Below are 13,650 nucleotides of genomic sequence, written 5' to 3'. Positions count from 1 at the left end.
ACGATTCGGAGCACCTTACCCTATAAATATATGTATATCCTATCCCACCCCCAACCGTTTAAAGTAAATATCAGTTTAGTTTTCTGAAGTTATGGCTGTTGTGTATTCAACAGTTGTCGTGTACTCAACAGTTGCTGTTGTGGATTCCTTGGTGAAACCGTGGATTCTCTTCACAGGTTTGGTGGATTCTTGCCCTGTTCTTTCAATTCTTCTATTTTTTTTAGACCCAGTGTCATTCTATTCTGTTAGTTCTATATCCTATCTTTTCTATGCTGTGATTCTGTTAAGACCTAGTCTCTTGCTGGATTTCCTGGTACAGGATTAGTCTACATTTCAATGGAGCACAACACCTCAAGGAATGTGCTGCTTACCCGAGACATGTGCAGTTAAAACACTGGGAAATTATACTGACAAGTCTACACCACATGCTGGTAATCAGAAGCACCAGATTCCAGGGAAAAAAACATAACAGATCATAGACAGCATAATTACATCAAGAAATCAATCAACCATTTCAATTAAACAGTCAAAAATGTAGCCTATTAAGGTCAAAAAGGTTGACTCATTAGATGGTAAGAGTCATCCTAGGTCCAAGTCCAGGGTAACAGTGAATCCAAGAAAAGGGTAAGGGGCAGTCCCCTACTGTTAAGTCTGCCATGAATAGGAGATATGGAATATCATAATATAGTGCATCACTGGATCATCCCATGTTTTCCATAGACACAAAATTCTTATAACTAATTAAATCCATTGTAGAAACAATCCTGTCATTCAGAGAAAAATAAAACCTCCTTTGTCATAGCAATATGAGGCCTTTGCCCACCAGATTACCCAAAGTCCAATCCCAACTGATCACATATCAGTTAGAAGCTAATCAAATTTTTAACTAATCCTCAATGTATACCTCACAATCAGCGGATGAGATGAAACAAAATGCGCACAGAAGTCTACAAGCTGATCATCAAAAGACTTCATTTGCAAATGAGTTTCTTATTTGCCTCTGTAAAGAAAAGATTTTACTGTTTCCCAACCCAACAACTAATTTAACTGAAGGCATAACTATGAGTTGATCTTGCATTTGTATTCACAATTAAGGCAAACAACCATAAAGCAACAAGGGGCATTTTAGGCAATCCGTCCCTCCCTCCCTAAATCATATGAGAATGTGGCTGCTGCATTGTGGTTCAGGTGGCAATTCTGAATCAAAATAGTTACCCATTGTAAGATGTTTGAATTTCCAATGAAGTAAATAATGATCTTAAAAAAAGCAAAAGGGAGGGGGGATACAAGCACAAATAGTGAGTGTTATATCCTATGTTGATGGTTAGCTGATGTTGATTCCTAATATAGCACTAGACATTAGGCTATACAAGAAAAGAAAAGAAAAAAAAAATGAAAAAGAAGAGAGACACATAAACTCATCATTAATTTTGTACTATTATGTATTTTTTCTTTTCTATCCATTTCTTGCGTTCCAAACATAGCCTTAACAAAATAATTTGATGTTTAAATATTTGACAAAATAAATTGGACAGTGAACAATTTACATTGTAGAAAATATTGAGAGATAGTAATCTACCCAAATACTCCAACTTAGTTTTGGTGATGTCAAACATGGACATCTAGGTGTCAGCCTAATAACTTGACACATTGGTGATGATCTGGAAGATGGTCATGGTAATACTAACATCTGTTGAGTGTGAAAAGGTTTAGATATTCCCAAGGAGCTCAAGATGTACTTTATATTGGAAAAGCAAGCATCAAGCCTATACTGAACTGGAAGTATCAAGCAAGCCTGTTTGAAGAGCAACAGAGAAGCTAGTGATCACAACATACAAGCTTCACCAAGCCAAGGTTATTCAAGGAATGACAGATGCCAATGACTTTGAAGGAGCTAAAAGCTCGCACATCAAAGGATTAAAGTGATCAAGTTCAAGCTTCAAAAGTTCATAGGATTAGAATCATTATTTGTATATCTCCATGATATCCTAGGTAACAACTCAAACAGCTTAAATGCCCTTTATTAATCTATAATAAGTCACCAACAAAGAATAGGTAGTCAACCAATCTCTTAGGAGATCAAGTTGACAATCAATTTACTTAACAGAGTGGGCAATCGACCAGCTGAAAGGTCCAGTCAATTGACAGAAAGAAGAAGACTAACTTAACAGTCCTTGCATCAGATGATCCAACTAGACATACGATCAACCCTACAGACGGTTGACCGGACAGCACCTTACTTTGTCATGGTAATCTTCCCAAGAGCAAGGATTTTGCCCAAATATTGCAGACGGTCGACTGCTACCCAGACGAACGACCGGCAAAAATAGTTGTTAGGACTTTAGCTAAAAAGAGTCGCTGGAAGATAACGGCTAGTCATACAATTGATGGTCGATCGTATGAGGTCCAACAGTCAGAAACAGCTAGTTTTCTGACTGTTGCGAACTTTCCTATATATATGGGCCTCATTACCAAGGATTTTAGTATCAGCATTGACTACCGTATCTGAGGGGTGATTAAAGGCAATCGTAATGAATCGGAGGGACATAAGATACGCTAAAGACACACATGGAAAAGGTCAAGAAATGCAAGGATGTGCCTATGATACATATAAATACAGTTTTGAAGCATAAATACCTTATTATGTAATATATATATCAGCTTGATGCAAAGATTTGAGTTGCTTTTACCTAATCTAGTGATGCATAACAAAAGAAAAAAAAAAAAAGAAATCTGCAAATTTACCTCTTTTCTCCCAAATCTGTTTTCATCCATGAATTGAGCCCTGTAAATCTCCAAGACATTTTAAAATTGTAAGGATTAGGGTATTTTAATGTTAGATGATTTCCCCTAATTCAAATCGAAGAGAAAAACAAATTTCAAAGGCCTTATTCTCTCGGTTTCGTATCTCACTCACGGTTTCTGTTTTGCAGATTAAAGGAAGGATATCTTACATGTGCCGGTCCAATATCGAACTGGATCAACCAGTATCAGTTGATACATTCTTATTTTTAATAATATGTATTGAATCGATACCTACCGATGCCAAAATGCATCAATTTAAAACCATGTTCATTACTCCTCTCACAAGACCCTTAACTGCATATTTATTGCAGAGTCCGCCTAAATAAAAAGAGCCTATCTTGCATATCCCCACCTATCAAGAGGGAGTTTATCTGTACAATGATATGTATCAACCCATTCAGGAGGCTTGTGATCATGAGTATGCAAAAACTCAAAAGAAAATTAGAGTGAGTAAAAAGGTTAGGCGCGAGCCTAGAAACACTCAAAACACATAGGTGATCATGAGTATGCAAAAACTCTAAAAGAAATTTAGAGTGAGTAAAAAGGTTAGGTTCGAGCCTAGATACACATAGGTTTGGTTATAACCTTAGGAAACAACTGGGTTTGTTGTAATCCCGGAAAACAGCTGGTGATTCCACACTAGGGTGAGTGAGACTGTGGTTTATTAGTTAGCCCGTGAAACTACTGGGTTAGTCATGAGCCCGAGTAGAACAACAGGTATTTAAACACTAGGGTAACAACTGTTTGGTTAGCATCGGTAAAAGCTACACCTTAGTGAAAAAGCTAGAACAGTCCGGTTAGTGGATGTAGACATTTGTCAAACAACTCTAACTTTGGTGTCTTCTCTTGTTTGCATTCTTATCTTCCACTTGCACAGCATCCTCTGAATTATCGGTAATTATCTGAGCATTTCCAATTCACCACCTCTTGGGCTACATCTTGTCGATCCACAGAAAAAGCCTACAGATTGGTACCCAAGATCATAGTTGTCAAGGTGTCGCCAAGGCATTGCCTAGGCGTCCAAGCGGATCTCTAGGCGCCGCCTAGGCGTCCAGGTGGATTTCTAGGGTCCTAGGCGACTGTCGCCTTAGTACAGGGTGTCTTGCACTGGTTTAATTGGTATCGAACCAGGTTCTGGCACTTATTTATGCCAAATATCATTTAAGTAAATGTTTGTATATTTTCTATATCATTTACTTAAGATATTATTCATAAATAAACAAATACCCCCTATTTGAATCCAATAACAATAGTTAAAAAATCAAATTCTAAAAGGATAAATAGTCAACCCCCCCAGTTCAAGAACAAAACTGGATTTTTTACAGTAGGTAAAATTTTCAACTTTCTAATGTTGGGGATCTTATCAAATCTAAAAATTCCATAAATCTTCATATGGTAAAACATTGCTTAAAACCCAAAGTGCGGTAAAATATTCATTTGTTTTGATATCGAAAAAAAAATTCATTCAGAGGAGTTTTGACAGCATTCGTGCACACCAAATAAGGTTTGACGAGAATATAACTCCATTTGTATAAATCAGATTTAAACAATCTTGGATTTGTTGAAAAGCTGGTTTAGTGTTCTACCTTATACAAAAAATCTCATGTAAAAATAAAATCATTTGATCAGTCAAACTTCTTAGAGAACAAGAACATTTTTCTAAATCAAGAGCAGTTTAATTACTTATTTATAAGATCATATTTTCTAAGAACAATATAAACCAAATGTATGTTTTGATTGTTTCAAACTTCCAATAGCTTCCTTCTTCAGTTCTGTTGTCTTCTAGTTTTATGTTGATTTTTGATGACTGTATGTGGCTTAATATTAATTTTTGATTACTTGATATAACTTAATGTTGATTTTTTATGACTTGATGTTGCTTAATATTGATTTTTTATTACTTGATGGGGATTAATGTTGATTTTTGATGATATAAGGTACATATTGTAGCATATTAAATAATGTTAGAAAAGAGGGAAAATAAAAAATAACACTTGGGTGCCTTGGTTGCCTAAGCGCTTAGGCACCCCTTGATGCAGATTTATCACCAAACTGGGCTTCTTTTATTAAGAATAAGTCTAGGGTTGGGTTACATACATGTTGGGCCTTTGATCCCATGGGTTTCTAATGTAATAGGCCATTTTTCTGGGCCTCAAATAGGGGTACATAGGTTACATACGGGATTAGCCCAATACTTAGTTTTTATTTTGTATTTTTAATTGAACCGGTTTAAATTGGTTGCATCCAATTGGTTCAATTGGTCTAATTTAAGTGAAGTGATCCTATTGGCAAAGAGGTTCTTATATCCTATTGGCTACTAGGGAATCTTCTTTATTCTAAGTAGTTTAAGTTGTTTTAAGTCATTAGGACTCTATTTTGAGTCTATTTGAGTTTCCTAGTCAGTTTAAGTTGCCTAATAGGTTAGGGATAAGGTTAGGCAATTCCTTTTTAGTGTCTAAGTCTAATTTTGAGTCTTTTATATAAAGTTCTAAAGGGGCATGTATTGAATACGAATTTGATTAATAAAAACTCAGCTTTATGCTTGCTACCTTTGTTGCTGCCTTTGCTCCATCGTGAGTGTGCCTTGTGAGTAATATCAAGGTTGCCTTGTGAGTAATATCAAGGTGAAGGGATTGGTGGATCTCCAATCGACTCCTTGGATTGTGAAGATCGGGAGGGCTGCTACTTATCTCCTTGCATCTTGTAGATCGGGAGACCCCATTGTTCATCTTCAAAGTTGCTACCATTGAAGATCTCTGCAAATCCAGTAAGTTTCAATCTGAGATTTGATTTCAAACCTTCTTCTTCTAATCTGTCCAGCCATTCCCCTTCATTAAACCTAGTCCAAACTCCCCTCCATCCATCAAACCTTAACCTCCGTTAAAACCCTAAATCCAATTCGGCCCTAAATTGCAGAATTTTAAACCCTTCCCAAACCCTAACTTCTTTATACCAAAATAACCCCCTAGACCTGCCCATTAATACCCTATAAACCCCTTTCCCAATATCCAACCCAAACCCTAGGAATTGACCTAAATCCTAGTGCTGTCCATTCGAACCAGCAGCCCCTTTTGTTGTTTGATCTTGTTGTTTGGCTCCTAGTAGGCCTCTTACCTATCTAGGACTACATTACCCCTCCACCGCCTTAGGTCGCCTTGCGACCTTGACAACTATGCCCAAGATATTAAAGCATCTAAAAGAATGAAGTAATTTGAGCGTCTGAGTTCCTTTTGTGATACATATACAAAGGAGCTTCTATATATGTTTACCAAGAAGAACTCATTGAATGATTTAGCTCAATGCTTACATGTCCAAAAAAATCCATTAAGAACAACCAAGTATGCAGCTTGGGTTAGAGACTCAAATCCAATGGTGGGACTTCATCCATTCCATGGTCACTTGGAACCTTGATACAACTGAATTGTAAAAATAATATTGTGTACAGATTGGTTTTATACACTGGGGATGAATATCATTCAACTACAATGATCTCTTGACAGCCATTCAGAAAGTTATATTTAAACATTTAGATCTCTACTTACATATTTAATGAGTAGACATCCCAATAGAAATGGATGATAGTTCAGATGCTAATTCAAATATACATAATCCAATTACAAAGTCATTGAGACAAAATTTGGGTCATCAATTACTTGAGGAAGCACCAAATCCAATTTAATAAGAAAAGGAAATAAAAAATGTTTGAAATGTGAGAAGCATATAGAGCTGACGCATTCATGCATACCAGATAAGATTACATTTTGAGATTGATAATAGTACATACCCACAACATGACAACTCCACTGTGAAGGGCTTAAAACTAAATCTGAGCCTGCAAATGGAAGAACACTAGCTCCACAACCACCATTGGTTTTTGAACTAGGCCGATAAGTGGGATCCATCTGTGTCAATAAGTTATAAAATAAGATCAGAAAAAGAAAAGCATCATATCTTCGATATAGAATCATTTCTGCCACAAATTGGGCTGGAAAAAACCATTTAGCAGGATTCAAAGATAATATGAACCAACATTAAGGCCCCTCTAGTTAAAAGTGAAGTTTTAAAAAAAAATCAAACTTAGTTCATTTTATGTAAGACGTTATCCAAAAAGAAGGGAGAAACTTGTGACGCCCACAAAAGTTTGAATTATTTGCAAATGGATGGAAAATTAATTTTCAGTGTAAAGTTTTGTAGGTTTTACTTCAATTTGGTTATTCACTAATAGATAAGGAGAGAGACTTCAATTAGGAGATGCAATACCATGAGAAGCCAAAATGGCACACAAGGGGATCAGCACAATGAAAACCACATAGATGAAAATTATCAAATCTAAATATGAGGACTTGCATACATCAGAAACTCAGATTCAGATTCTCTTTCTTTGTGTCAAAGTCTGAATCAGATGGCTTTTTTGGTAAGCTGCATGCTAGTTCTGTATCATTGACACATTTATTTGCCATTTTCTGCCAGTGATCAGGGGCATAGCTAAACAACTCAGACTTCTGACTCAACTCAGGGTCCCCAGGAGTCGAATGGACTTCGGGTCATTGCATAAATGGATTCTGACTGCATGGAATGGGTTTTCCATTACTTTCTATACCATGTTAAGCCAAAACAAAACACATTCTCCTCTAATTAATCCATTAAAAAGACTCACTTTCTCATACCATAACCTAGCCATATCATCATCCTTCAAGCCGCCAAAACCCTAACCACAACTTGAACCTAGAAATGCTATTTCACAATTCCTACCAGCTGTAGTACTACTTATACACTAACACACATATTCTAAATCACAATTACCCTAGCCAATTGCATTTCTAGGATTGTTCAGTGTTCACTTTCACTCTACTATCAGAAAATCTTGCATAAACATTTATATGTTGTCATGATATTTAGTATTGATGCATTGCCACTTGCACAGAAACGGGTAAAATTTCCTGCATTGTGAACCAAGACTAGCACACTCAAAGTGAGTTGACTGACTATTCACACAAAATGCAGGGATTAAAACTGTTATGTGATTGACTAACCACCCACCAAAGAAAGCCCATCAAGATTTATTTTCACCAACTTTCAATATTTGATGGTTAATTCTCCAACCATCAACAGTCCATTTTACCAGAAAGCTGGTTCAGCAATCTTGGAGCTGAGTCAAAAAAAATCATTTAGACTTATGCCAATAAGATTAATGATTGATGCCAATTACTTAAGCAACAGACAGACCGTTCAGAAAGAAGAAGAAAGCCTTTTTTCACATGATATTACCAACTTAGTGAAAGCATTTGATAAGATGCCATCTGAGATCATTTCGTCTTTCGTAAAAGAGAAGTGTTAAGAGCAGATACAGTGATGTGATTAAAGAAATGTATGCTTTTTCAACAATAAAGCAGTTGTTATTTATCACACAGAACAAGAAAATGTAAGCTATATTATTAGATATCTTGTTGACATATTATACACAAATGAGTTAAAGTGTCGGTGCATTGCCACTTGCAGAGAAAATTGAAAAATTCGCTGCACTGTGAACAGCACCAGTATGGTTTCGGTGAGCTTACTGACCATTAACACAAAGAACAGCTATAAAGCTGCTATGAGATTGGCTAATTAGCCACCAATTCCTTTTGCCCAATAAACCAACATCTTCTGCATTCTGTACTATACTCCAACCACAAAAATTTTATTATGTTGCAATTTCCACAATATTAAAGGTAAGACAAAAAATCTCTGGATATAGACCATAATACCAAGAAGATCAACAGCTAAAGTTATTGGCACCCACCAAAAAAAAAGGAAGAAAGAAAACACTATTTACCCAAGACAATTAATGGAAACTGTTTTAGAAAAAGAAGAAAGATCTTCATATGCTCATTTTTGAGTCGGATAAAGCATGTGATAGGGTAGCCAGAGAGATTATTTGCGGTATTCTGGAAAAGCAATAGCTTTAGAGTGGTATATTTAATATAGCTACTGGGGAGAGAAAAGCAGGGCCAGCAATCACAGATGCAATTAATCTACACTGGGGATCCACATTGAGTTATTACATCTTTGTCTTGGTTACAGATGAGTAGGCTGGACTTAGCCTTTCCAGAAACTTTCAACCCACAAAAATCCTAACCTCCACCAAGATCTGAATCCCCAAACTTCACAATTCATCATCTTCTAAGACATTAACTTCTATTTGAACAGTAGCTATTCTATCTCACAATAACCCTCCCTAATAACACATCCAGGTCCTGTCCAGTATTCAATTTCACTCAGTAAAAGGCAGTAACCCAGTCCAAGTCCTACTTTCGCAGGGTCCCAGGAGGGATGGATTGAAAACTGTCCCCAAAACTTTGGCTTTATGCACAAAATGGATGCCCTCATACTTGAATCTTCATCTTCAAGCTGGTAGCTCAAGATTTTAAGCATCAAACCAAGCGACAGCCACTTGTTCGATTTCACTCTCCGTAAACAGAAACTGTAGTGGGGAAATGGGAATCCTAGTCCTACATTAAATGGGTTTCAGGGCTATGTTGCGTGCCTGCCATACATCAGATATTTGTAATCCCAGGGACCATTACATTTCAAGATTCTCATTTCAATTTTATATATAAAAAAAAAGTGAGTTGAGGTAAGGCTTAGTTTAGTTGAGAAAATCTAGTTCCCATTTGTCACATTTGGACAATCACATGAGCTCAAGTGTCAGTATATTGCCACAAGCAAGGTAACAAGTAAAGTTTCTTGCACAATGAACCAACACCAGTATATTTTAGGGAAGCTTACTGGCCAATCACAAAAAGGCAGCCATGGAAACCGCCATGTGATTGGCCAAGAAAGACCACCAGACTTCCTGTCATGAAATATACATAATTTTGCATTCCACCCAAAAAGGGAGACTAATGTAGTCCTAGGTAGGAGTAATCCCACTAGGAGCCAGGAGAATGGGTTCACCTAACAAGGCTGGCCGATTGGGACAGCTTAGGCTAAATAAGGCAGAAATTAGGGTTAGGGTTAGGGTTTCGAGCTAAGGTTTTATTTGGTAATGATATGCAGATTTTTAGGAGTCTATTGGTGTAGGTTTGGATTGATTGGGATGAAGTTGGAAATCTAGGGTTTCAGGTTAGAGGCCTTAGGAAAATGGAGTGTTTTCAGGATCTAGGGTTTAGGGATGGATTTTGGAAAAGGGGTTTATAGGGTATTAAAATGCAGGTTTAGGAGGCTTTAATGGCATAAGAATATTAGGGTTTGGAAGGGTTTTAAAATTCTGCAGTTGGGCATAATCGAGTTGCAGGTTTTCTAGGTTCAATGGAGTGGAGGAATGGAGGGGTTATAGTGGGGATTATGGACTGGGTTTAAGGTCGAGAGTAGGGAGAGGTGTGGGGGATATAGGCTAGAAATTTAATTTGGAATTGATGGACAGATCTGAAGTTATGAGGGAGTCCTAATTGAGGTAGGAGTGTAGGTTTAATGGAGACTTAGGGTTTGATGGAAGGAGGGGGGTGTGGATTAGGTTAGAGGAAGAAGGGAATAACTAAATTAACAAACAACTCACCAGATCTACAGATCTGCAGTAGCAGCAAGTTGAGGAAGCTTGATTGAAGAAGAAAAAGGACCTCCAGATCTACAAGATGCAAGGAGTCGATTGGAGATCCACCAATCCCTTCACCTTGATATTACTCACAAGGCACACTCACGATGGAGCAAAGGCAACAACAAAGGCAGCAAGCATAAAGCTGAGTTTTTATTAATCAAAATTCGTATCCAATACTTGGCTCCCTTAGAACCTTATATAAAAGACTCAAAATTAGACTTAGACACTAAAAAGGAATGGCCTAACCCAATCCTTAACCTAGTAGCTAACTTAAACTGACTAGGAAACTGAAATAGACTCAAAATAGAGTCCTAATGACTTAAAAACAACTTAAACTACTTAAAATAAAAGAAGATTTCCTACTAGCCAATAGGATATACGAACATCTTAGCCAATAGGATCACTTCACTTAAATTAGACCAATTGAACCAACTGGATGCAACCAATTTAACCCGGTTCAATTAAAACACAAAATAAAAACTAAGTATGGAAATAAACTAAACTAAGCTAAGGCTCCTACTAAAACCCTAGGTTTAGGGTGGCTTCTTCAATTCGAGGAGGCTAGGATCTGCATCAACTCTCCCCGACTTAGAAGCATTCATCTCCGATGAATGGGTGAAATCCATGCAACACTCTGGCAACTTGGGGCTGAGCTTGTTGACATCATGAATGGGAGTCCAAGTACTATGCTTGTGTGAAGAAACTCATCCACGAACCTTGTGATGAGGAGGAGGAAGCAACATGTGGGCAGCAGCTTCAACACTTCCCTGGCAGAATTTTGTTGAGGTTAGAATAGTGGGAATATAGTCTTCAAGTCGTGGGGCCTTCTCTTCAAAGAACCAAGGGGGCATCACAAAGTCAATGTGCTCAACCTCCATAGGGTCTTCAATATTGATAACCTTCTCATTCAGCCCCACCTCTTCAAGAACAGCAATTTGCTTGTCATTGTCTCCCTGTGAAATGTTCCCAATTACCTCGTCACAATCAACCACATCATCCATGAGAACTGGAGCAATCGTATGGACACCTCGAGCACCACCATCTATATCTTCAAGGTAACATTCTAAGTCTTCATCACTATCAGGGGGTAGTGCATATATACCTTGCTCATCGTGCCCTTCAGGGGTTTCCTCTGCCTTGGCAGCCATATTAACAGGTCTATGCTTTTGTGGGCAATCTTTGGCATAGTGCCCAAGCTCATTGCAGTGGAAACACTTGTGGGATTCATTGCTGTCCACGGGAGCTTTACCTTTATGATCAACATGTGGAGGGGCTGCAGGGCGGGAAGAACTACCAACAGAGTAGCCTGATCGAGTAGAACCAGCAGTAGAATTTCCAGCTCAATTGTGACCAGTGGTAGTAGACTTGAATGCTAAAAAAGTTTTGACAATACCCACAGTGGAGGAATCAAATATTCTATTCCCAGCCAATAATTCTTCAGCCTTCAATGCCTTCTCGAAACAGTCCTTGATGTCCAGAACATCAACAACTCCAATAGCCCTAACAATATCAGATCTCAATCCTAGCCGAAATCGAGATAACATCTGAATAGCACTCTCTCTGGTATCAGTACGAGAAGAAAGAGAATCGAACTACTGCATATACTCGGATACAGTCGTAGTCCCTTGCCGAAGGGAATTGAGTGGATCTTGCATCTGAGCTCTGTAATGTCTAGGCAAATATTTTTCCTTCAAGTCATACTTCATGTCCTCCCAGTTAGTAGGTGCATCACCTACGCGCTCCATGTCTCTCTTTGTCTTTCGCCACCATTCTCGGGCAGGGCCAATCAGTTTGGTACGTGCCAATCTCATCTTTCGATCTTCAAGCAAGTCATACCAATCAAAATAATCATCCAGGGCAGCAAGCCAATCATAGAACACATGTGGATCACCATGCCCATTATACTCCTTTAGCTCTAGTTTGACCTTCTGTGTATCGTACCTCCTATTTGTAGCTTCATCTCCAGTGAAGTAGGATCTCATGTATTCCTCAAAGTTAGGTCTTCGAGGTGCTTCTGTAGTTCTGTCCCTATCTTCTCTGTAGTCATCTCTGTCAGGTCTACGTTGGTCCCTGTAATCCCTGTCGTGTCTGGAATGATCTCTGCGGTCCCTATGACGTCTGGGATGATCTTTACGATATTCATCCCTTCCCAGAGTTCCATGAACTTCAGAATGCACTTGGAATCTATCCTCCTCTACATATAGAGGGTTGTTGACAAGAGGCACAGCCTGCCTTTCTTCCAACCGTGTCACTTTGTCATTAAGTTTCTGCAGCATACCCATGATTACTGTCATGGGATCAGGTGGGGGGGCAGATTGGTGTCTGGGGTTGGATTGCCATGATCATCCATGGCTTTGATACCAATTTAATGTAGTCCAAGGTACGAGTAATCCCACTAAGAGCCAAGAGAATGGGTTCACCTAACAAGGCTGGCCGATTGTGACAGCTTAGGCTAAATAAGGCAGAAATTAGGGTCAGGGTTAGGGTTTCGAGCTAGGGTTTTATTTGGTAATGATATGCAGGTTTTTAGGAGTCTATTGGTGTGGGTCTGGAATGATATGGATGAAGTTGGAAATCTAGGGTTTCAGGTTAGAGGCCTTGTGAAAATGGAGTGTTTTCAAGATCTAGGGTTTAGGGATGGATTTTGGGAAAGGGGTTTATAGGGTATTAAAATGCAGGTTTAGGAGGCTTTAATGGCATAAGAATATTAGGGTTTTCAAATTCTGCAGTTGGGCTGAATCGAGTTGCAGGTTTTCTAGGTTCAATGGAGTGGAGGAATGGAGGGGTTATAGTGGGGATTATGGACTGGGTTTAAGGTCAAGTGTAGGGAGAGGTATGGGGGATATAGGCTAGAAGTTTAATTTGAAATTGATGGACAGATCTGAAGTTATGAGGGAGTCCTAGTTGAGGTAGGAGTGCAGGTTTAATGGAGAATTAGGGTTTGATGGAAGGAGGGGGGTATGAATTAGGTTAGAGGAAGAAGGGAATAACTAAATTAACAAACAACTCATCGGATCTGCAGATCTGCAGTAGCAGCAAGTTGAGGAAGCTTGATTGAAGAAGAAAAAGGACCTCCAGATCTACAAGATGCAAGGAGTCGATTGGAGATCCACCAATCCCTTCACCTTGATATTACTCACAAGGCACACTCACGATGGAGCAAAGGCAACAACAAAGGCAGCAAGCATAAAGCTGAGTTTTTATTAATCAAAATTCGTATCCAATACTTGGCTCCCTTAGAACCTTATATAAAAGACTCAAAATTAGAC

The 13,650-nt window shown here is 38.4% G+C and overlaps 1 protein-coding gene across 2 annotated transcripts in view; it reads right to left on the bottom strand.

The window, feature by feature from the left end:
* LOC122659794 (protein arginine N-methyltransferase 1.5) overlaps positions 1–13,650 on the bottom strand; it is an 84,661-nt gene that overhangs the window by 55,212 nt on the left and 15,799 nt on the right. For both annotated transcript variants that reach the window (XM_043854930.1, XM_043854931.1), the window contains exon 2: positions 6,590–6,707. In XM_043854930.1, coding sequence (XP_043710865.1) covers positions 6,590–6,707 — 118 coding nt within the window. The remainder of the gene's footprint in view (positions 1–6,589; positions 6,708–13,650) is intronic.

Source organism: Telopea speciosissima, chromosome 4 (assembly GCF_018873765.1).
Source record: "Telopea speciosissima isolate NSW1024214 ecotype Mountain lineage chromosome 4, Tspe_v1, whole genome shotgun sequence".
NCBI lineage: Eukaryota > Viridiplantae > Streptophyta > Magnoliopsida > Proteales > Proteaceae > Telopea > Telopea speciosissima.
Note: the sequence above shows the minus strand (reverse complement) of the source record. Positions and strands in the feature narration are given on the sequence as shown.